The sequence below is a fragment of the Sinocyclocheilus grahami genome, unplaced genomic scaffold, assembly GCF_001515645.1.
Source record: "Sinocyclocheilus grahami isolate Dianchi unplaced genomic scaffold, SAMN03320097.WGS_v1.1 scaffold991.1, whole genome shotgun sequence".
NCBI classification, from domain to species: Eukaryota; Metazoa; Chordata; class Actinopteri; order Cypriniformes; family Cyprinidae; genus Sinocyclocheilus; species Sinocyclocheilus grahami.
This window is the reverse complement of record NW_015506170.1, coordinates 24,801-48,988: the sequence shown is the minus strand read 5'-3', so window position 1 is coordinate 48,988 and position 24,188 is coordinate 24,801. Positions and strand designations below refer to the sequence as shown.

The 24,188-nt window shown below is 37.3% G+C and overlaps 2 protein-coding genes across 3 annotated transcripts; both read right to left on the bottom strand.

Moving 5' to 3' along the window:
• Positions 1-310: 310 nt before the first annotated feature.
• LOC107565252 (collagenase 3-like) lies at positions 311-22,909 on the bottom strand. Of its 2 annotated transcripts, none has more exons than XM_016250472.1 (10): positions 22,728-22,909; positions 22,387-22,637; positions 22,154-22,302; positions 21,660-21,794; positions 20,439-20,600; positions 20,278-20,365; positions 16,297-16,427; positions 16,034-16,193; positions 15,843-15,946; positions 311-476 (listed from the first exon to the last, which is right to left on the bottom strand). In XM_016250472.1, the coding sequence occupies exons 1-10, from the start codon at positions 22,827-22,829 to the stop codon at positions 376-378; spliced, it is 1,383 nt and encodes a 460-aa protein (XP_016105958.1). In that variant the 5' UTR covers positions 22,830-22,909; the 3' UTR covers positions 311-375. The 2 variants fall into 2 exon arrangements, with proteins under 2 accessions (XP_016105958.1, XP_016105957.1); XM_016250471.1 differs by lacking the exon at positions 311-476 and adding an exon at positions 15,093-15,737 and having other exon boundaries at positions 22,728-22,905.
• Positions 1,893-3,561, bottom strand: LOC107565253 (collagenase 3-like). The gene is made up of 5 exons (XM_016250474.1): positions 3,432-3,561; positions 3,091-3,341; positions 2,858-3,006; positions 2,457-2,585; positions 1,893-2,324 (listed from the first exon to the last, which is right to left on the bottom strand). The coding sequence occupies exons 1-5, from the start codon at positions 3,531-3,533 to the stop codon at positions 2,158-2,160; spliced, it is 798 nt and encodes a 265-aa protein (XP_016105960.1). The 5' UTR covers positions 3,534-3,561; the 3' UTR covers positions 1,893-2,157.
• Positions 22,910-24,188: the final 1,279 nt, after the last annotated feature.

The following is a 24,188-nucleotide window of genomic DNA, read 5'->3' as shown; positions in this document are numbered from 1 at the left end:
CATATTATATCAACGGCAACATGTGCTGTGATTTGCTGATCTGACATTTTATAAAAGGCTTAGATGATTTGATCTTTCAGTTTTTACAAAGTTTTCAATTAATATTGGTTTTACAATAGGTATTATCTGAGTCTGAAAGGCTCTGAGTCTTGAGTATTTCCCAACCAAACACAATTCTTGCTTTTAAAATGAACATGCTTGCTTGTGAATTGAATTAGGCACTTTAATTGATCTGAAAACAGTCACATTAAATTATTCTGTAAATACATTCTTTTAAAATGTTTAATGTTTCTTAGGCACATGCATTAAAGTAAGTGCTGTAGTTTTAAAATACAGCATTACGCTCCATCTCCATCCATGTTTCAGGGAACTTGACTAACAGGGCAAGAAGTGATCACTCTTCAGCAAACGAAGGAGATTTCTGTTGCTGGAGCTGAACTCAAACAAATTTGCCCCACTGAAGAGATAAATGTTATCTGGAAGAAAAGAAATCATTGAACTTCATGAAATATACATTAATGCTAGAATAATTTATTTGTATTGTTGCAGATCTGTAACCTCTCCAGTCAACCCTGGAAATCCATTTTCCACTCGTTTGGGATTCCCTTTGTCCATCTTCATCTTTTGTCACAGATGCTGGCAGACCAAAGCTGCTGAGAGGTTTAGGATAGCCGGGCTCAAGATTTGTATCATTAAAATCCCAGACTTGTTTACCTATAAATAAATACAGGCCACGATAAGAGTTTTTCTGAGCACTGATATAGAGATCGTAAGGGTGATTGTGTTCTCAGCATTCCCAGATTGTTTGAGAAGATACCTCTGAATAGGAAAAGTTTATCTTGCACTGGATCCTCATAAGCAGCGTCTATATTATCCCGAGCGTTGGGTCAGAAACTTTTATCGAAAGTTGTGCTAAACTTCTGCTCGGAGATCTACGCTGAAGAGAGAGATATTCAATTTAAATATTTGTATGTTTCTACTGTATAGAAAATACACAAGACTGGTGTCTGTTTTATGTATAAACTGTCCTTAAAGAACATTGTTTCTCCCTTAAAAGTCGTCACTGCATCCCAGACCAGGTTCTAACAAGCTGGTTCTGAATCAGTTAGACCTGATGTGATTATCACATAGTAAACAAACAACTCAATATTTTTGACTCAAAAATTATAGATAATCTCTTGATGATCATACCATATGTGACAGACTGGAAATGTGAGAGTGAAAGATAAAAATATTGAGTAATAATGGGCACCCCAAAATATTTTTTCCCCTCTTTTTCTTCAGTTTTATTCTTTAAGAGACTCTTTAAAAATGTGTTCTAATGTTACATGAATTTAAGTGTCTTCTGTAAGATGCAGTGATGAGAGTTCTACCTGGAAGAAACTTATGAATGTTTTATGTAATTTTTGATATGATAATGGATGATATATACTGTATATATATTTTTTTTTATTTTACTTGTGTGTCTAATCTGCATGTGAAAATTTCTGTGCTGCCATTTTGGCCAGGACTCCCTGGTAGAAGAGATTTATATCTCAATGGGATAATTCCTGGTAAAATAAAGGATAATAATAATAATTGAGTTTAGTCCCTTTTGTTTATGTGGTTTTCTGTCAAATTTAAACTTGTAAGGGTTAAAAACATCATACCTGCATCAATTAAGACTGTTGATTCTTATTAACTGGTTATTCCATCAAATATAAGTGCTGTTGCATTGTAGTGAATCTGATTTCTCTTTGTATAGACACTATATCTAAAATAGACAAAGTAAAACATTAAAGACCAATTGAAGTGTTGAGTGAACACATATGCTGATGGTAAGGCACAAGACAGGTGTTCAGTTGTATCGAGATGTTTATTGTTGCATAAAAATGTACAACCAAAGGGAAATGTTCAAATGCATTACATTTGCCGACTTAATGGACATCAATTTAAATGCTGTGAATTGAATTGTCCACAAAGCATGACCTGTAAAGGAATATTGTTAATAGTTATGATTTCAAACATGTTAACTTTTATTTGCAAGAAGAGAAATAAAAAAGTAAGAAAAAGGAAAAAGACATTAAAGAAAGCGTCAGCACACTGCAGATTCTAATCTGTGTGTATCTTATCATTTCCTACAGTTACTAGCTCTCATCCTTCCATGTTTGAGGCCGGTTACATATAGAGCGACTGAATCCCACTGATGTCATCACTGGACAGAGAGAAACTATCCGGATCAGTAAAGCTGTATGTGGGGAACATCAGAGCGCCAGGAACGTTAGTATGAGAAAGACCCAAAGAGTGACCAAACTCATGGGCGGCCACCAAGAACAGGACATGACCTGTGGAGTCATGAAGCAGAATAGTTTAGGTACAAATGAAAAAGATTCATTGCCACTTTAGATTTTTTAACTTGAAATCAAAGTAGTGTCAAAGTTGAAACTTTGAGAAATATTTCAGCAAAATAATATCACCTTTTGATGAGCGCAAGGTGAAAAGCTCATCATCATCGAAATGTGCATCTCCACCGATTCCAGAAGAAGGAGCAAAAGCATGAGCCAAAGTGCCTTGTGGTCCATCAAATGGCTGAGCATCGCCATGATCTGTGGGAAAGAGTTTAGTTGACTTCTTCTCTCCTTACATTCATATATAGGTGAAACGTTGAGAATCTGTATTTTAAAAATACTGAATTGTTGTGCATTGAATTGAGTTGAACGGTTCTGAATCTAATCGGGACTTGCTTTTAACATGTATATAGCCAAAATACCAAGTTTAAATTTAGTTCAAAAGAATTCATCAAAATGAATTTCATATTTTCATATTTTAAAATGGTTGTTAAAATATGAATATAGATAAATTGATAGATGAAACTTGCCCTTTGTAGCAAAGGAGATCATGATGTCAGCTGTGCCTTTGTTGATACGGGTGAATCTCAGAGGAGTGACATTGGCCCAGACCTGCAGGGCTTTCTTTATGGATCTATCCACTTCAGCTTTTGACATGTCAGGGGTATAGTTCACGATTCTGTGAAAAAGGGCCATAATCTGTATCTGCTTCTTTCACTCTTTCTTTTTCCAGTCATGCAAAGAGAACTGCTATTGCACACACCTGTAGGTGAGCTTGTTTTTCTGCCATTTGGGTTTGCCTTCAAATGTGGAGTACGCAGCAACATCTGGAACTCCACAGCGGGGCTTCTTCATCACTTCCAGTGTTTCTTTATTCAGAGTTCCAGTGACCTTAAGCCCGAAAAACTTCTGCATCTCTTTCAGCTTATCGGACGGTGGATCGAGCTCTTCTTCTGGGCGAAAATGAGAAGTGCTCATTAAATCTTCCAGATTGTAGAATTTTCTCAGGTAATCCTAAAAGGCAAACAAACATGTAATTATTTGAGAAATTATGGCCAGTTGCAAAGCATACAAACAAGTATTATTTGAGGGGGAAAAACATACCCTTGCAATGGCTTTATTTTTGTCTGCAGGCTTTAAAATCGGTCCAGCGTGAATAGCAAGCACCAAGCTCGCGAGAAAACACAGCTGGCGGTGAATCCCCATGTTGAGAGTTGCTTCTTCTGCTCGTGTGCTTCGCTTCTGATTGACAAAGGTCTGATGACAACTTATATACTCTTAAAACTGTGAGGTGTTGAGCAACAGGTGAAATTATGCCATCAAACTGACAGGCAAGGCAATTATAACAGGATTTTCAGCTTGACGCAGCCTCTTCCTCCTCGCCCAGGTATTAATAATATTTATCTTCCTCATACCTTTATTTAATGACAATATTAAGTAATGATTAATATTAATAAAAGCGTGTCTATGTATTATACCCACAAACAATGGCAACACGATAATCATTTTTGGTTAAATTTGTGATTAAATCTTGCAGGTAAAACACAGCGATGGCGTCACTAACATTAAAGGATGGTCTTATTTAACTTAAAATAACTAAATGTAAAGTGCACTATAAAACACCCCAGTGACCAAAGCTAATAACAAAATCAGGAAGAAAATAACTTAACATTTAAATAAATGTGATGGTTTGTGCAGAGAATTCTGGGAATGCCTATTTATACTTTTTACTCATAAAAAACATTGTTTTATCAATATTTTACCTTAAATGCACGTATTGTCTTGTTAAATATAATACACTGTAGCAGCTAAAATTAGGTGACCTTCAAGTTAAAATACATGTTGTCTAATAAAATATTATATTAATTACTCTAAATAGTAATGCAACTTAAATTTAACCAATTAACAAAGTTGTACTACAGCAAAATCGTTTTATTTTATGAAATGCTGAAGAAATTTTCAGCGCTTAAAACACCTCCTCTCAAAATGGTATAACTGGTTTATTAAGTTATAAAATGGTAAATGTTGCATTTTTTAAAGTTAGGATTTCCATTAGAGTTTGGTTGTACTATTTGTTATTTTCTTAATTTTAGAACAAAATAAATAAAGGGAGAGCCCCAGAGTATGAGGTGTGCTTAGGGCGTTATGAAATATTTGTAGGTAATGCTAACTGTTGTCACTCTTTATTTACTCTTTATTACTCAGAGGAATGAATAATAATTTATAATGAATACACCATGACTGAGACTTTCAAGGCTCAAAAATAATGCATAAGCACTTTAAAACAATCATGAAAGTGATGCATATGACTTGTGCACTATATTTCAGTTTTTCTCAAGCCATATGATAGTTTTATGTGAGGAACAGAAACAAATTTATGATAGTTTTGTGTGAGGAACAGACAGAAATGTATGTCAGTCATTAAGCAACAAGCAGAACTCCCACTGTGTGCAGAACTGCAGAAACGTGCCTCCAGGAGTTACTTTGACAGGTTTTCACTGCATCACTTTTACACTTTATGCACATAAAAAAATGAGGGTTGATGGTGGGAGCATGTGATGACGTCAACATCAGAGCAAATTACAGATGATGGAATTAGAGAATGCGGGTTAGGCGGTGAGTCAGAATTAATCTTTAATTCTCATTAAATTAATGTTTTCATTTTAATAAATTGAACGATTGGCATCGCCCTTGAAAAACAGTTGATGTTTTCTTTGTTTTTCATGTCGTTTCCCATGCACAGGAGTTTCCTTTTTAGGCATGAAGGAAATATTTAAATAAATGTTATAAGGGAATGTTAAAATAAAAGTAAATTGCATTTTTTTTTATAAATATGAATAATAATATTAAAAATCACTATTATATTTATTTATTTATTTGTGCTCTTGATTGTTTCCTTTGAAAGCTATTTTGTAATATTTAAAAGAACCAAAGACTTAAACTACTTCAGTCTGTGTGCATTGAATTTATTTAATACACGAGTTTCACAATTTGAGTTGAATTACTGAAATAAATGAACTTTTCCACGACATTCTAATTTACTGCGATGCACCTGTATGTTTATTGGCATTACTTCACTTTTAGCAAGGCGTTTAATTCCATTACAGTGGAAAAGGGCTGATCCTCCAACACACGGTAGATGGGTTAAAGAGGTTATGAGTTATATTCAACTTGAAAAGATAACATTTTCCATTTGAGGCTCAAAAATGGAAGTTTTATGAAACCTAGTAGGGGCCAGTTGCATAAACTTAGCCTCTAGCTGTTAGCCAAGGGGTAATCAGTCTTATTTTTGGATTCAACTGTCTAATCAATGCTTTTATGTAACCGAATTTTAAAAAATGATGACCAGTTTTAAAGAAAAAAATTAGATGACTAATTTGTAAGACTACTCTAAACCCTTTACGCAACTGGCCTGGTCTCCCTTTCTAAGATATTTTGAATAATCACACCTGCTTGAAGAATGATTCTAATCCCCCCTAACAAGTCAAGTCAAGTCAAGTCTGCTTTATTGTCAATTCTTCCACATGTACAGCACATACACACAGAGAATTGAAATTGCGTTACTCTCAGACCCTTGGTGCATACAGATAACACTAACAGTAGAACATAAATACAGATAGATACAGATTAAATATAAAATACAACTATACAAATAAGGTAAAATGTAAAAAAATATATAAAGCAGCACAAGGCACATGGCAGATAGAGTGCAAACCAGTGAAGTAAACAACAGTGCAGATATAATGATTTGTAGTGCAAAAGAGCTTATTCAGACTGATTAAAGTGACAGTGTGTGTGTGTATTTGGGAGGGGGGAGTGGGAGAGGTGATATGGTGCATGACTAGCTGTTCAAAGCACTTCATGAGGATGGGGGTAAGTGCAACTGCACGGTAGTCATTGAAGCAGGATGGAGACGACTTCTTTGGGACTGGAATGATGGTGGTAGTCAGTGTTCAAACTATACTATGGACTTTGGGGGAGCCCACTTGTTTGTTTGTTTTTTTATAATGGGGGGTTCGTGCGCTTGTGCGTGCCTCAAAAGAGGGCTTACAATCAGGGTGCGAACTACGGGGGAGCTAGGGGGAGCTCGGCTCCCCTTAATAAGACATGGGCTCCCCTGAAAACGTGATTTGTGACATTTTGGGGGGTCTCAAAAAATATTGGCAATGTGTTATTTGGTCGTGCAATTTCAGTTTTGTGTAATGTGATCATCGTGGATTATTATGTGTAAAATTGCAAAAATATCATTCATTCATGCATGAAGGCGATTTAAACCTAATTCACTTCAATAAAGATAACTATACATGCTATTCTTGTCATGAGCATCAAGGTGTGGGGGCGCCGCGGTGCAAATTCCACTCATGTTTAGTACGTTAACTCAAAGATTCGAAGAAAAAATATAAACGTTGGACTCTGTGGTCGATTCTGTGTTAAGGTAAGGCATGCTATTCACCATTATGTGTTGTGGCTGGGTTGTTATAGGTCTGCGTGACTCTCGATGTCTTAGGCCTAACTGAACGGAGGAATTATGGTATTCTTCTGTGGCCTGACGACGAGTAACATTTTAAGTGTTGTTCATGTGAACTCAAAGACAGCCTGATGCTTTGTTTATAGACAATTTGTGAGTGGCTGTTTGTTGTTTCACCTATCAATTCGTGTCGATAAAGTATAGTAGGGTAAATCCTGTATAGTGATTTATCCTATATAGTGCGTATAGCAAATAGTGCATACACTTGTAGCTGTTATGTATCTTTGTAAGTCATGGATGACAGCTGTTAATGCACAGTTACCATTTAGATCGACAAACTGTACTGTATAAGATTTCTATTCAAACTGAAAGCATAAATCTAGGCTACCTGCTGCACAATGCAAAACTGTGACATTTCATTCACTGACGCTCTTCAATCGGCAGCGCTAAACCCGGAAACGCATATACTTACTTGCCGGCAACCAGCTAAAAATAAAAGCCTGCTGATTTTAGGGTTGAAAATGATGAAAATTCATATAAAAAAAAGAAGAAGAAGAAGAACAAGCGGGAGTAAATATTATCATTTTATTTTTAAGTTTACTATAAAATAACTGTATTTGTATTTAATACTCCCTTTTTATTTTAAAATATAATAGTATTATCGCACTTTATTATTTTATTTAAAAAATATCCAAATAAAGTGCAAAAATATTATCACTATTATTAACTTATTTTTTATAGTTATATTTAATGGGTCACAATTTGTGCAGAGTTCCAAACCAAATCTCCAGGTTCTCTTATGAGAACCAGTCTGAAAAACGTATAAAAATAAATTATTATTTTGGGTGGAAAAAAAATATTTCATCCCATTTTTTGGGAGCTTGGGGGTCCCTGATAATATATCCATAATAAAATATGTCATAAATCGGTTAGTCGTGACTGGCCACGCTGCGCTATGGGAATCGACCCGTTTGTTCCGCGCTCCCGTCCAGTGTTGTCAATTTGGGGATTTTGTCACCAAATTTAGCTACTTTCTCATTGTAACTGCGACTTTTTTTTTTTACCTCTCATCTAAGGAGGTTTGTGTTGTTGTGTGTTGTCAGGAGGAGGCTGTAGAGTCGATGAACACACCTCTGTTGCTGAGGGGCAGCTGGTAGCTCCTCTGTGCTGCTGCTGCGGCTAGTAATGATCTTCTGGAGATTCTTGCGTAGTGCCACTGCGCCAGATACTGGTCAGTTCACTTATCATCTGCCAAACAGTGTTGCCAATTTGGGGATTTTGTTGCCAAATATAGCTACTTTCTCATTGTAGCTGCGACTTTTTTTTATTTTTTGTGACAAGGAGCTATTTTAGCTTTATTTAAATAAAACTAGCGATTTTTTGGAGATTTTTAATTTTTTACTTGGCCACACCCATGCCGTAGGCCCGTGACCTCTCACGTTTGCTCTCAATCATGCCAACGAGTCTGCGCAGTGAACACACCAGTACGCCACGCCTGCCATGACGCACACCACAATTTCACTATAAGCATCAATTAAGATGCAGGAGAGGGGACAATTATGTTATTTAAGGGCTATAACAGTGCTTTGACAAGTTCTGAAATGCCTCTCCCAGACCCAGTTGACACGTATGTAGGTGAGATATGTTTTAAATCTACATTGAAAAATAAGAGAAATATTCGCTTTCTTTTTCTTAAGGATTGTGTTTCCACTCCTCATGCTATTTCAAAATGGAATAGATCAGTGAACAATATTTTGTGGAAAAAGGTTTGGATGCTTCCTAACAAGTATTTATTGGTAAATAAGGTTAAAGAGATCTCTTTTAAGCTTATTAATCAGTACTATCCTGTTAAAACATTTATTGTGTCGAAATTCAAATTAAACATAGATGTGAACTGCACTTTTTGTGACACACAACCAGAGACTGTCCTGCATCTTTTTTGGCATTGTGTTCATACAAGAAAACTTTTGCAAGACATTTGCCAGTTCATTGTAAACTTCATACATAATGACTTTGAGCTTTTCTTTAAGAATTTTCACTTTTGAGAAGCAATATGGAAATGTTTACTTTCTGTGCAACTTACTTATTTTACTTGCCAAATATTTTATCCACAAATGCAAGGTTATGAAAGTTACCCCCCACTTCTCTTACTTTCAAGAAGATATTAAAATGTATATTAAATCTTTATCTACCTCCTGTAACAAAAAGGCAACTAAAACTTTGAATGTATGCTCACTTTTTGGTGTTTTTGTATAATTTTTATCTGATAATTATTTTGTGTTTTGAGGGAAGAGTATGTTTTTTGTTGTGTGCTCTGTTTATTTTATTTCTTACTTTTTTTTTTTATTAATTTATTTTTTTCTTTCTCTTTTGATTTGTAATTGCTGCATATTGTTTGATCATCCTTGAACCCCTGGCTCTTTTCCTTGGCATATGTTCTGTCACACTTGTATTTCTGAATAAGTGTTTAATAAAAAATAAAAAAATTAAGATGCAGGAGAACAAAAATGAACATGTTTTAACCACGGACACAAAAGTTATACCACAATTCATGCACAGTCATGTCAACCAGATACTGAGAGAGAGAGACACTTTTGTGAAAAATTGAGACTTTTGAGGGTGGTCTAGAGATTTTCTGCTCCCATCAACGGTTTCGAACAGAATCGCTGTGCGAGACTCGAGGAAGGAGAGGAAGCCGCCAGAAGCAGCAGCGAAATTACTGCCCTGTTCAGGACCTCAACAAGTGCAGGTCAGTTTCATCTGTAAACTACTGTAGTTTTAAGAATTAAACTGCTAGCATCTATAGGCATTCAGGAGCACCCTATTATCATCAGTCAGAATACTGTGCTAAAAGAAATCATTTTACTATCGATTGTAAAGTTATATTAATAAATTTAGCAGACAGATATTCACATTAATTTATTGTATAGGGAGAGAGCTAGAGCAGACAGCAACACAAAAATATGAGCCATAATAATGTAAAATAATGCAATAGTGAGTTATTAGTATTAGTATTATTTTTCAATACAGATATTGTACTAATTTTGACATTTAGGCACTTTAGAAAATGTGTTTTAATATGTTAGTATGAAATAGGTTTGTTAAATAGGTTAAAGTCGTTTTAGGATAAATAATATTCTGTGCAAATAAATTGCAATGAGGTGGTTGTTTTGAAACAAGGTGAGCACAATTCTGTTTATAACAGTAGAGCTGCTGGTGAAGAAGTGTCAGGTACAAGAAAAAAGGGAGAGACAGAGATATTGGGGAAAATAAAGAAAGGGAAAAGGGAAGTGAAGGTGCAGTTCATGAGACAACCTTTAATTATTTTCCACAGCCCTAGACTAAGGATTTAGACCTTTTTATGCAATGGCCATACAAATAATAGGGTTGTCTGTGCTTATAGAATTTGTTGTGGCTGTATAGGATGGCCTGGATGAGTGTGAGATTTCCCTGCCTGAAATTGCGTCCCAGGAGATATTGGGGAAAATAAAGAAAGGGAAAAGGGAAGTGAAGGTGCAGTTCATGAGACAACTTTTAATTATTTTCCACAGCCCTAGACTAAGGATTTAGACCTTTTTATGCAATGGCCATACAAATAATAGGGTTGTCTGTGCTTATAGAATTTGTTGTGGCTGTATAGGATGGCCTGGATGAGTGTGAGATTTCCCTGCCTGAAATTGCGTCCCAGTCCGGCCCTGTGTGTGTGTGTGTGTGTGTGTGTGTGAGAGAGAGAAAGAGAATGAGAGTGAGAGTGTACTGGTACTCCCTACATTATGGGGACCCCACGAGGATAGTGATACCAGTAAATATGGTTCTTGTGGGGCCAATTTTCCACATGAGGAAAACGGCTTATAAATCGTACAGATTTTTTTTTTGAAAATCTAAAATAGCAGAAAGTTTTCAGTGAGGGGTAGGTTTAGCGGTAGGGGTACAATGTACAGTTTGTACAGAATAAAAATCATTACGTCTATGGAATGCTCCCATAAAAAAATGAAAGCCCAATGTGTGTGTGTGTGTGTGTGTGTGTGTGTGTACTGCTAATGAAGAAGATTGATCAATTTTGCCAGAAAACACTACACATTTAGCCAGTTTATGAACTGATATGACCGAGTGACAAAATTATATTTCCCATCATTCTCTGTGGCATAATAATAAGAAGAAGAAGAAGAAGAAGAAGAATATAATAATGTACATTCTTTGAGTTTTCTGAACTTGTAAAAACTGCCCAGGAGGACATGAATGCATAATTTTCCTGATTATGCATCTGAGCACATCTCCACACTGTAGCATGATAAAGCCTGAACAAAAGTGTTCTAACTGCACAATGTTGACCTGAGGCAACAAACAAAAAAAAAACCCAGTTTTAGTATATGAATAAGAAATAAAATAAGCCTTTAAACAATCAAACATTCTTCTTTACATTCAAATGCACATATATATATATATATATATATATATATATTAAGTTATTTTAATTTAAACATGTTAAAAAGTGATATTTATACCAATTGGTGGCACTGTCCCATGTGGCTTTGCTTCCTGAAAGCATTTCTGAAATTTGAGTTCCTCTGATAACCTCCAAAGCACTTTGCAAAATGCTTAAAGGGATAGTTCACCCAAAAATCATTGTGTTGTTCCAAACCAGTAAGACCTTCGTTCATCTTCAGAACACAAATTAAGATATTTTTGATGAAATCCGAGAGCTTTCTGACCCTGCATTGACAGCAAGGGAACTACCACGTTCAAAACTCAAAAAGATAGTAAGGACTAGGGGTGTCCCCTAAGGATTTTCATAGTCGAATTTGAATTTTCGAATCTTGCCGATATTCGACTGATAGCCGAATCATATGTTTTGGGGGCAGGGCAAAATACATTACCAAGAGTCAAGTTAGACATTCGACAGTCATAATTACGTTAACACACATGGAAAATGTGTAACAGACGCCTTGCAGATAGAACAGATGAAGAGATAATCACCGTAGTAGCCTACTACAATGAAGCGCTTTACTGCAGCGCAACTCAACCAAATGTATCTTATACGAGATAAATAATATATACACAATATATATAAACTGGCTGAAATGTTTTGGAATCACTTGTACCCTACCTGATCGAAAAAATCCAGTCCTGTATAGGATGGCCTGGATGAGTGTGAGATTTCCCTGCCTGAAATTGCGTCCCAGTCCGGCCCTGTGTGTGTGTGTGTGTGTGTGTGTGTGAGAGAGAGAAAGAGAATGAGAGTGAGAGTGTACTGGTACTCCCTACATTATGGGGACCCCACGAGGATAGTGATACCAGTAAATATGGTTCTTGTGGGGCCAATTTTCCACATGAGGAAAACGGCTTATAAATCGTACAGATTTTTTTTTTTGAAAATCTAAAATAGCAGAAAGTTTTCAGTGAGGGGTAGGTTTAGCGGTAGGGGTACAATGTACAGTTTGTACAGAATAAAAATCATTACGTCTATGGAATGCTCCCATAAAAAAATGAAAGCCCAATGTGTGTGTGTGTGTGTGTGTGTGTGTGTGTACTGCTAATGAAGAAGATTGATCAATTTTGCCAGAAAACACTACACATTTAGCCAGTTTATGAACTGATATGACCGAGTGACAAAATTATATTTCCCATCATTCTCTGTGGCATAATAATAATAATAATAATAAGAAGAAGAATATAATAATGTACATTCTTTGAGTTTTCTGAACTTGTAAAAACTGCCCAGGAGGACATGAATGCATAATTTTCCTGATTATGCATCTGAGCACATCTCCACACTGTAGCATGATAAAGCCTGAACAAAAGTGTTCTAACTGCACAATGTTGACCTGAGGCAACAAACAAAAAAAAACCCAGTTTTAGTATATGAATAAGAAATAAAATAAGCCTTTAAACAATCAAACATTCTTCTTTACATTCAAATGCACATATATATATATATATATATATATATATATTAAGTTATTTTAATTTAAACATGTTAAAAAGTGATATTTATACCAATTGGTGGCACTGTCCCATGTGGCTTTGCTTCCTGAAAGCATTTCTGAAATTTGAGTTCCTCTGATAACCTCCAAAGCACTTTGCAAAATGCTTAAAGGGATAGTTCACCCAAAAATCATTGTGTTGTTCCAAACCAGTAAGACCTTCGTTCATCTTCAGAACACAAATTAAGATATTTTTGATGAAATCCGAGAGCTTTCTGACCCTGCATTGACAGCAAGGGAACTACCACGTTCAAAACTCAAAAAGATAGTAAGGACTAGGGGTGTCCCCTAAGGATTTTCATAGTCGAATTTGAATTTTCGAATCTTGCCGATATTCGACTGATAGCGTGTGTGTGTACTGCTAATGAAGAAGATTGATCAATTTTGCCAGAAAACACTACACATTTAGCCAGTTTATGAACTGATATGACCGAGTGACAAAATTATATTTCCCATCATTCTCTGTGGCATAATAATAAGAAGAAGAAGAAGAAGAAGAAGAATATAATAATGTACATTCTTTGAGTTTTCTGAACTTGTAAAAACTGCCCAGGAGGACATGAATGCATAATTTTCCTGATTATGCATCTGAGCACATCTCCACACTGTAGCATGATAAAGCCTGAACAAAAGTGTTCTAACTGCACAATGTTGACCTGAGGCAACAAACAAAAAAAAAACCCAGTTTTAGTATATGAATAAGAAATAAAATAAGCCTTTAAACAATCAAACATTCTTCTTTACATTCAAATGCACATATATATATATATATATTGTCGATTTTCTGTATAGTTTTGTGCATATAAAATGTATAAATTATAGAGTTTGTGCACAAAATGCACATATATATATATATATATATATATATATATTAAGTTATTTTAATTTAAACATGTTAAAAAGTGATATTTATACCAATTGGTGGCACTGTCCCATGTGGCTTTGCTTCCTGAAAGCATTTCTGAAATTTGAGTTCCTCTGATAACCTCCAAAGCACTTTGCAAAATGCTTAAAGGGATAGTTCACCCAAAAATCATTGTGTTGTTCCAAACCAGTAAGACCTTCGTTCATCTTCAGAACACAAATTAAGATATTTTTGATGAAATCCGAGAGCTTTCTGACCCTGCATTGACAGCAAGGGAACTACCACGTTCAAAACTCAAAAAGATAGTAAGGACTAGGGGTGTCCCCTAAGGATTTTCATAGTCGAATTTGAATTTTCGAATCTTGCCGATATTCGACTGATAGCCGAATCATATGTTTTGGGGGCAGGGCAAAATACATTACCAAGAGTCAAGTTAGACATTCGACAGTCATAATTACGTTAACACACATGGAAAATGTGTAACAGACGCCTTGCAGATAGAACAGATGAAGAGATAATCACCGTAGTAGCCTACTACAATGAAGCGCTTTACTGCAGCGCAACTCAACCAAATGTATCTTATACGAGATAAATAATATATACACAATATATATAAACTGGCTGAAATGTTTTGGAATCACTTGTACCCTACCTGATCGAAAAAATCCAGTCTTTCACTCTGCCTGTGTCAATTTGAGTCTTGTTAAAGTTTTAAATCCCTGCCGCCAAGATGCTCCTCTGTCAGTCACGGATTATGGAAAGTGAAACTTAAATCTATAGGGGTGGTTGGATTTATTCACGCACGTTAAAATATTTATTTGAAGCTTATTTTTTTCAGATTCTAATTTACACCATTATTTTAATAGGCTGTATATTAACTTATTGGGAGAAAACCAGTAGTTCTATGTGAAATCAGACATTTGAGCACCACCATATAGCCAAAATGGCATGATCATAACACCCTGCGAATATTCGACTGTGAGTCAAATCAGGCTCCTCCTATCAAAGCATCGAATCTTTGACTATTCGGGGTCACCCCTAGTAAGGACATCGATAAACTAGTCCATGTGACATCAGTGGTTCAACTGTAATTTTATGATGCTACGAGAATACTTTTTGTGCGCAAAGAAAACAAAAATAACGACTTTATTCAACAATCCTTCTCTTGTGTCAGCGTCCGTCACCATTCACGAGAGTACCACAACGCATGTCTGTGATGCTGCTGATGCAGGAGCCGGCGTTCTGACATAGAACACACATGCACTGCGCCTTGTTCACAAGCAGAGGAATACACATGCATGCGCCGTGGTACTTTGTAGTGTTTTATATTATGTAGCATAACTCATAACAATTTTTTTTCTTTTTCTTTTCTTTTTTTCTTTTCAGTTTTCAATTATCCTTTATCTTACTCACAGGAATTTTGTCCATATGAAACTGAGTGGCCCGTATGTGACAGAAATAATATGCTTGTTTTTATTATACATACACATTGTGGTAACAAGACACATACTCATCCATTCCTTTAAACGCTCATATTCAGAAACACTTCATATATCAACTACAAAATGTGCTGTGGTCTGACATTTAAAAAAAAGTGTTGTTGGGTTTATAGATGATTTGATCTATCAGTTTTTACGAAGTTTATAATTTATGTTGGTTTTAGATTAAATGTTATTTGAGTCTGAAAGGTTCTGGGTCTGAGTATGTCCCTGCCAAAATGAGCATGCTGACATACTCTTAAATTAGGCTAAGCTCTTTAATTTATTTGAAAATAGTCAATAACATTAAAATGATCCTGTAAATATGCATTCTTTTAAAATGGTAACAGCAGTAAATTAGAAGTCCAGTGACAATTTTGAACAGCAGGTTGCAGAGATACAATGAACAATTAATTAATTTTGAATGTTTCTTAGGCACATGTATTAAAGTAAGTGCTGTAGTTTTAAAATACAGCATTACGCTCCATCTCCATCCATGTTTCAGGGAACTTGACTAACAGGGCAAGAAGTGATCACTCTTCAGCAAACGAAGGAGATTTCTGTTGCTGGAGCTGAACTCAAACAAATTTGCCCCACTGAAGAGATAAATGTTACCTGGAAGAAAATAATTTGTCAAACTTAATGAAATTGTATATTAATGCTAGAATAATTTCTTTGTATTGTTGCAGATCTGTTGAAAGTAAAGTAACAAACACCTACTGTTGGACATGTGGGCTGCTGTAACCTCTCCAGTCAACCCGGGAAATCCATTTTCCAGTCGTTTGGGATTCCCTTTGTCAATCTTCTTTTCCTTCTCATCATAGCTACCAAAAAAGAGGACATTTTAAATTCTAATGTCTTTTCAGAGCAAATGTTAGGGATTTTTGTTTATGATGCAGCACTTGACCCACCTATAGTAATATATGTCAAAGAAGAGCAGTGTTTTTCCTGAGTTCTTGTTGTGGACGGCAGCATCAACTTTTGTCACAGATGCTGGCAGACCAAAGCTGCTGAGAGGTTTAGGATAGCCGGGCTCAAGATTTTTGTCTTTAAACGCCCAGACTTGTTTACCTATAAATAAATACAGGCCACGATAAGAGTTTTCCTGAGCATGGATATAGAAATCGTAATGGGGATTGTGTTCTCAGCATTCCCAGATTGTTTGAGAAGATACCTTTGAATAGGAAAAGTTTATCTTGCACTGGATCCTCATAAGCAGCATCTATATTATCCGGAGCGCTGGGCCAGAAACTTTTGATCAGAACTTGTGCTGCACTTGTGCTCGGAGATCTACGCCAGAAAAATCTGAAGAGAGAGACGTTCAATTTAGGGCTGCACAATATTGGTAAAAACTCACATTGCGATATATTTTTTTCTGCGATATACAGTATATTGCGATATGGAAAAAAAATCAGATGACTTCAATAGCTCTATTTGGAAAAAAAAAATCAATGACTGGGGTGATTTTGTAGGCGAGTAAATCAGCATAGGAAATAAACAAATTACAAGCATAGATAAATAACAGAACAAAGATACAAATTAAATAAGTAGTGCTTTATATTTTTCAGGTAAGTCTAACAGTATTTAGGTACAGAAATTGAATAATCAAATGTAAAATAACACTGCATAGTTTTCACTATAAATGAAATCTAACAAATCTGTGTTAAAGCTACAAAAGTGATTTTTCTTTGTGTTTTGTTGTTTGATTAACGTTCATAACAGAGAATGCAACAGGAACATTAAAGGGCTTATACAATGCAATTTAAAATTTTCCTTTCTCTTTGGCATGTTACAAGCTCTTGGTGCATAAAGAAGATCTGTAAAGTTGTAAAGACTAAAGTCTCAAATCCAAAGAGATATTCTTTATAAAAGTTAAGAGTCAACCACGCTGTAACAACGTTCGTAGTTCGAGAAGAAGGAGACGGGAACCGGCGAACATTTAAAGAAAACTTTAATAAAATAAACAAACACAAAATAGCGCGACAGCCCCTCGCCGATCACGGCGGCCGAGACGTACCTGGGGGTAAGGACAGACAGACGAGGCGAGAGAAAAGGAGACGGAAGGATGAGGAGAGACCGATACGAGAGAGGGGAGAGAGAAAAAAAAAAAAAAAAAAAAAGATCGGCCCGGTTCCCGGACACACTGCTGCTTGGTCCTCAACCGGCTGAGAGGCTCTCACTCGCGGTGCCATGCGATGGTACTGGACATCGTTGGTGGACGGCCCACCGCTCCTCCGCCTCCTGGCGGACGGTGATGGCTCCTCCTATTGAGGGCAGCCGGCAGCGAGTCCCCCGTTCCCTGCTCCTCCCCAATCATGGCGGATGGCAGCAGGCTCCGGCCTCCTGGCGAACGGGGCCGACTCCTCCGCTCCCTCTCGGACGGCAGCCACCCCTCCTCGACCCAGGTTGCGCGGCAGCGAGCTCTCCGTCCCACCTCGTCTTCCATAGTTCCAGCACCACCGCCTCGGGCAGCCACTGGCGGTCTCTCCGCTCGTTCCTGCTGCCCGATCTCCTCAGCACCGCGATCCCCCTCAGCAGCGAGGGCTCTCTGACAGCATGTCCCTCCTTCCTCCTGGGTTTCGGCACCAATGTAACAACATTCGTAGTTCGGAAAGAAGGAGATGGGAACCGGCGAACATTTAAAGAAAACTTTAATAAAATAAACAAACACAAAATAGCGCGACAATCTCTCGCAGACGACTGTCGCGCACAAACAAAACCAAAACACAAAATAAAATCCAGGCCTGGTCCTCTCTCGTCTTTCACTGTCGTCACTCCTCCTTTTATCCGCTTCATCATGCCTAGAGCAGATCCGTGCTGGTCGCTGAGGAAATACATCAACTTCGCGCTGTGGATCGGAGTTCAGCCCGGGGTCGTCACATGTGGTTGCCGCAAGCCTGCCCGCCTCCGCTCACTCAAGCCAGCCTCCGCTCATTCTAGCTGCCGGCCTCTGCTCACTCTAGGCCTCCGTGTGTGACGCTGTGTTTCGTTGTGAAAGCGAAACTACTTTGTTTAGCCTTCCAAAAGAGGACAATGCCGGCTTTTCTGACTCTCAGACTGGAAGTAAGTTTTTTTTAATGATTTTTTACGATTCAAACGCAAGTTTTGAGCAGTGTAGAATCGCGTTTGTAGTTTGTCACTTCTCCGATCACAAATGCAGACATGGTTTTATATTTACGCGGCACAATGCAAAGCAACGCGTAAAAAGACAGTATAAGTTATTATAATCCGTAATTATGTCCCCACTGGATACAACAAATGCCTCGTTTATAATGGGTTTTAATGTTTTTGTCTCGTCGCTCCAGTCGGGACAAGGCATCACAATATGGTAAGGGGCGTAACATTTCCATCACACGCTTGAGGTATTCGGCCAATCACAACACACTGGATAGCTGGCCAATCACAGCACACCTCGCTTTTCAGACCGATGAGCTTTGTAAAAATCAATGCGTTTCAGAAAGACGGGGCATAGAGGAGAAACAATAATGTACAGTATGTGGAAAATAATGTGTTTTTTTAACCTTACATATAAACACATTTCATTACACCAAATACACAAAATAATGTTCTTTTTAGCAACATCATATGACCCCTTTAAACTGCTGTGAACCAATATACTGTTACACATCCATTTTCTTTCTCAATTGTTTCCCTTCGCCTAAGCCGTAAACAACTGTGTTTACAAGGATACTTCTAGAGCACAGTATTTCAGGCACAAATAGACACAGAAGTGAACAGAATTCAGTGTTCACGTGCATCTGAGTGGCTCTCACCGAGTCTACACTGGATGCAACGTGGCGCGACAAATCCCCGACCGTAAACTGATTCCTCGTTCTCTTTATGACGTGCTGACACAAAGTTCAAATGATATGCAACGGTCGCTTTGTCTAGACAGACTTTGGGGGCGTTGACATGTCGCGGTCAAAAACGCATGGAAAACGCTGGCTGCGCCGCTTTATCCTTCTTTCCAAAGCGCTCGGGAGCTTGCGCTTTCGTGGCATCTGCCGTTGCTAAGCGACAACGACAACGCGGAAGTTTCAACAAAGGATAAATACATTTCCAGCACTGAAAATCATTTGCAGTAGCTCGGCAACTAAATTTATTTAAAATGGATATCTCTGTACAGCTGTCGCGTCTGGTGTAGACACCGTGTCTGTGTGTGAGCAAAGAAAGCAATCCATATAAATAAAACGATCAGTATACTAAACATCGCACACCCTGCGATGTGACTATCGCGGATGCGCACATCGCGATATCGATGCTGAAACTATATATTGTGCAGCCCTTCAATTTAAACATTTTAGGCCCTGTTTTAACGATCTAAGCACAAGGTCTAAAGCGCATGGCGCAGGTGCACTTAAGGCATGTCCAAAACCACTTTTGCTAGTTTAACAATGGGGAAAACGGTCGGCGCGCCCTGCGCATGGTCTAAAACGGTTGTCCCTATTCTCTTAATGAGTAATGGGTGTGTTTTGGGCATAACCTGCAATAAACCAATCAGAGTCTCATCTCCCATTCCCTTTAAGAGCCAGTTGCGCTCGTGCCATGGCGGATTTTCTATTTACATGGCGGAATTTGCAAGCGCAAAGACAGAACGCGTCTCCGAGAGGAAACGGAGCAGCTCGTGCGCGAGCAAATAGGTAGCTTAATTCTGATACATGCAATTACTATCCATTATGACATCTAGGCATTTTTATATTTATGTAGCCTACACAATAATATTCTTTTACATTGTAATCCTTTAATTGTTAATATTTGGCATGTTTGTGTGCTGCTGTGCGTCCCTGTGTGTGTAATAAGCAGAGTGTACGCGCACTGTGGACCTGCTTATACTAACGCGCTCTTTAAATAACAAAAAACTACTGCGCCATTGACTTTGGATTTGCAGTCTATTGCAGTTGCCTCAAAATAGCAACGCACCAACAATGCGCCTGAACACACCTCGTTTTCAGACCAGTACGCCCATGGGCAAAAATGCATTTGCTATTTAAACAACGTGGCGCAGGGCATGAAAATGATAACTGCGTCGGGCTGAAACTAGCAAAAAACACTTGCGTCACGCCTGGCGCCGCATTGCACCGAGTGTTTGTTAGGGCCCATGATGTTTATACTGTTTAGAAAATACATAAGATTGGTATCTGTTTTTATGTATTACCTGTCCTTAAAGAACATTGTTTCTCCCTTAAAAGTCGTCACTGCATCCCAGACCAGGTTCCGACAATCTGGTTCTGAATCAGTTAGACCTGATGTGATTAAACAAACAATTCAATATTTTTGACTCAAAAATGATAGATATTCTCTTGATGATCATAATACCATAGAGCGACTGAATCCCTCTGATGTCATCACTTGACAGAGAGAAACTATCCGGATCAGTAAAGCTGTATGTGGGGAACATCAGCGCGCCACGAACATCAGAATGAGAAAGACCCAAAGAGTGACCAAACTCATGTGCAGCCACCAAGAACAGGACAGGACCTGTGGAGAAATTAAGCAGAATAGTTTAGGTACAAAATCTGTTAATTTCGTTGACAAATAATTTTCATCATAATTTTCGTCAACGACATTTTTTTCACCAACGATAACGAGACGATAACTAACTAAAACTGAGCATAAAGACGCAAGAGAGAGCTCAATTCCGGTTTTCAGAGCAGACACTGAAGCATACACATACAGAAAGCGCGTCTCACAGCGCGCAAGTACTCTCTCGAGTCGCTGAACGGAGAATTACACACAAAATAATGTCGAATTTTCCGTTTTGATGAGTATCCACGTAAGCACAGTTGATTACGTCTTAAGTGAACGTAAACAGTAGGGAGAACTTGTATCGGTACATTGCATCCATTGCAGCTGTGCATTCGGTTTTAAAGGGACAGTTAGTTTTTAATTTAGTTGCTATTGTCCGAGTCATTGATGTTAATCAAGCAACAACTGAAAAAGCAGAAAATCACGCACTGCTCTTGACTGAAAAACTTTAGTAGCCCTAAAGATTGATCAAAATTTATTTATAGAAATAAATATGTCTGCTTGAAATAATGAAGAATATGGTAAACAAGTTGCTATAAAGAATGCATAATTAGCCTATATAACCATTGGTATTTCATTAAAAAGAAGACCATGTTCTTGTTCTTTATGAGAAGTGGTTTAATTTCATTTTAACATAAAGGCATGTTGTGTGTCACCACAGTTAAATCGGTGTCTATCATGATAAAACCTTAATATCAAACCTATATAATGAGTTTGGAAATGTTAGGGAAATGCGTAATAAATGCACTGTAACTATTCCCTTTAGATTTTAGTCAACTAAAACTAAAAAAAATTCAGATGACTAAAATATGACTAAAACTAAATGGCATTTTAGTCAAAAGACTATGACTAAAACTAAATAAAAATTTGCTGTCAAAATTAACACAAATTAAAAAGATCAATTGCCGCTTCAGAATTACTTGAAATCAAAGTGGTGTCAAAGCTGAAACTTTGAAAAATATTACAGCCAAAACACAGAAAAAGAAAGTAAGAAAGAAAGAGAAGGATCACCTTTTGATGAGCCCAAGGTAAAAAGCTCATCATCATCGAAATGTGCATCTCCACCGATTCCAGAAGAAGGAGAAGGAGCAAAAGCATGAGCCAAAGTGCCTTGTGGTCCATCAAATGGCTGAGCATCGCCATGAACTGTGGGAAAGAGTTTAGTTTTACATATAGTGGTTTTACATTGAATTTTTTTTTTTCAAATAATATATTTCCATTAATAGCTGTTCTATTAAAATAAAGAGTATATGACAGTCCTATAAATACTGTTTAGAAATAAATTAAAGGATCTTGTGCTTTACTTTAAAAAAAACTGGTTAGTTACAATTAGGAACATAACAATTCACTCATCTGAATCGAATCGGAACTCAGTCAATTGAATTTACTTGCTTTTTTTATATCGCCAAAATACCAAGTTTAATTTAGTTCAAAAGAATTCATCAAAATGAAAAGCACATGGTTGTTAAAATATGAATATAGATAAATTGGTAGATGTATCTTACCCCTTGTAGCAAAGGAGATCATGATGTCAGCTATGCCTTTGTTGATACGAGTGAATCTCAGAGGAGTGACATTGGCCCAGACCTGCAGGGCTTTCTTTATGGATTCATCCACTTCAGGTATTGACATGTCAGGGGTGTAGTTCACGATTCTGTGAAAAAGGGCCATAATCTGTATCTGCTTCTTTCACTCTTTCTTTTTCCAGTCATGCAAAGAGAACTGCTATTACACACACCTGTAGGTGAGCTTGTTTTTCTGCCATTTGGGTTTGCCTTCAAATGTGGAGTACGCAGCAACATCTGGAACTCCACAGCGGGGCTTCTTCATCACTTCCAGTGTTTCTTTATTCAGAGTTCCAGTGACCTTAAGCTTGAAAAACTTCTGCATCTCTTTCAGCTTATCGGACAGTGGATCGATCTCTTCTTCTGGGCGAAAATGAGAAGTGCCCATTAAATCTTCCAGATTGTAGAATTTTCTCAGGTAATCCTAAAAGGCAAACAAATATGTAATTATTGGAGAAATTATGGCCAGTTGCAAAGCATACAAACAAGTATTAAATGAGGGGAAAACACATACCCTTGCAATGGCTTTATTTTTGTCTGCAGGCTTTAAAGTCGATGCAGCGTGAATAACAAGCACCAAGCTCGCGAGAAAACACAGCTGGCAGTGAATCCCCATGTTGAGAGTTGCTTCTTCTGCTCGTGTGCTTCGCTTCTGATTGACAAAGGTCTGATGACAACTTATATACTCTTAAAACTGTGAGGTGTTGAGCAACAGGTGAAATTAAACCATTAAACTGACAGGCAAGGCAATTATAACAGGATTTTCAGCTTGACGCAGCCTCTTTCTCCTCGCCCAGGTATTAATAATATTTATCTTTCTCATACCTTTATTTAACGGCAAAAATTTTTTAGCATGTTTTATCAACACAAACAAGAGCAAACTTTTGTTTATGTTTTTAAATGTTATGATTAAAAAACAGTATAACATTACAAGCATTACCAGGGGTATAAAATACTTAGTTAGTACAAATGAGACTTGATTACTGTACTTAAGTATTATTTTGGGGGATTTGTACTTTACTCAAGTTAAGTACTATTTATAATGACTTTCTTGTACCTTTATTTGATTACATTTCTGAAGAACAGTTTTTACAGTTTTATGGTAACTTGTTGTCACAGATCGGCCAGACTCAGTCACCTCCCAATCATCACAACGATCCCTCTCACTTGAGCTCTGAGCACCTGCACCTGTCACCAATCAAGCACCTCATTACCAGCCTGCATAAAAGCACACACCTCAGACACTCTCACTGTCTGGTCTCGAATACACGTAGAGGACTCAATGACTTTGCTACTACTGCCATTTGAGTACTTCCTGCATTACTTACCTCCTGTGTTCCTCCTAGTGTCTCCTGTTCCTCCTAGTTCCCGGATCGCTGATGTGTGTGCTCCTCCTGCCTGCATTCCAGCTCCTGTAAAGTCAAAGACCCGGATTACCCCGCTCATCATATCCTTCAAACTATTCCCTCACCCTCATATCCTCTGAACCCTACCCCAGTACTCTCTGTGACCCAATAAACCTATTTTATATATACACTAACCTGTTGCGTCAGACCTCTTCCGTTTCACTTGTAAAGTACTCATTACATTTTTGCATTTTATTTTTCTTCTGCAAATGCATTTGCAGTTTCAGCTTCAGTTATAACTTTCATCATGGACATTTCTGGCTTCAAACGTAGCCATCAAATCTGAGGAGGAATACTGAGACAGCAAAGTTGCTTTTTCCCCAAAAAAAGTTTCTTGATTTTTGTCCAAATCGAATTAACATTATATGTTAAATTAATCATAAATCAAGTTTAGTGATGGGTCTTAGAAGGAATTGGATAAATGGCATTATAATGATTTATTGATATTACATGATTTGCTCATTAATTAATTAATTGTAAATAATTACATACCAATATTTGCTGAGGAAAAAAAAATCAATGCCCTAAAAACAATTTAAGGACTAATTATTGATACAGACAGAGGCGCT

Bases quoted from the DNA above. Each gene is read 5' to 3' on its own strand.
- LOC107565253 (XM_016250474.1), bottom strand. From the start codon at position 3,533: ATGGGGATTCACCGCCAGCTGTGTTTTCTCGCGAGCTTGGTGCTTGCT. The intron at 3,007-3,090 runs GTGTGTGCAATA...CCTTTTTCACAG, and splicing joins AAAAACAAGCTCACCTACAG to AATCGTGAACTATACCCCTG. The intron at 2,325-2,456 runs GTGATATTATTT...ATGACTCCACAG, and splicing joins CACCTTGCGCTCATCAAAAG to GTCATGTCCTGTTCTTGGTG.
- LOC107565252 (XM_016250472.1), bottom strand. From the start codon at position 22,829: ATGGGGATTCACTGCCAGCTGTGTTTTCTCGCGAGCTTGGTGCTTGTT. The intron at 21,795-22,153 runs GTAAGATACATC...TCTTTCCCACAG, and splicing joins GATCTCCTTTGCTACAAGGG to TTCATGGCGATGCTCAGCCA. The intron at 20,366-20,438 runs GTATTATGATCA...TAATCACATCAG, and splicing joins AGGGATTCAGTCGCTCTATG to GTCTAACTGATTCAGAACCA.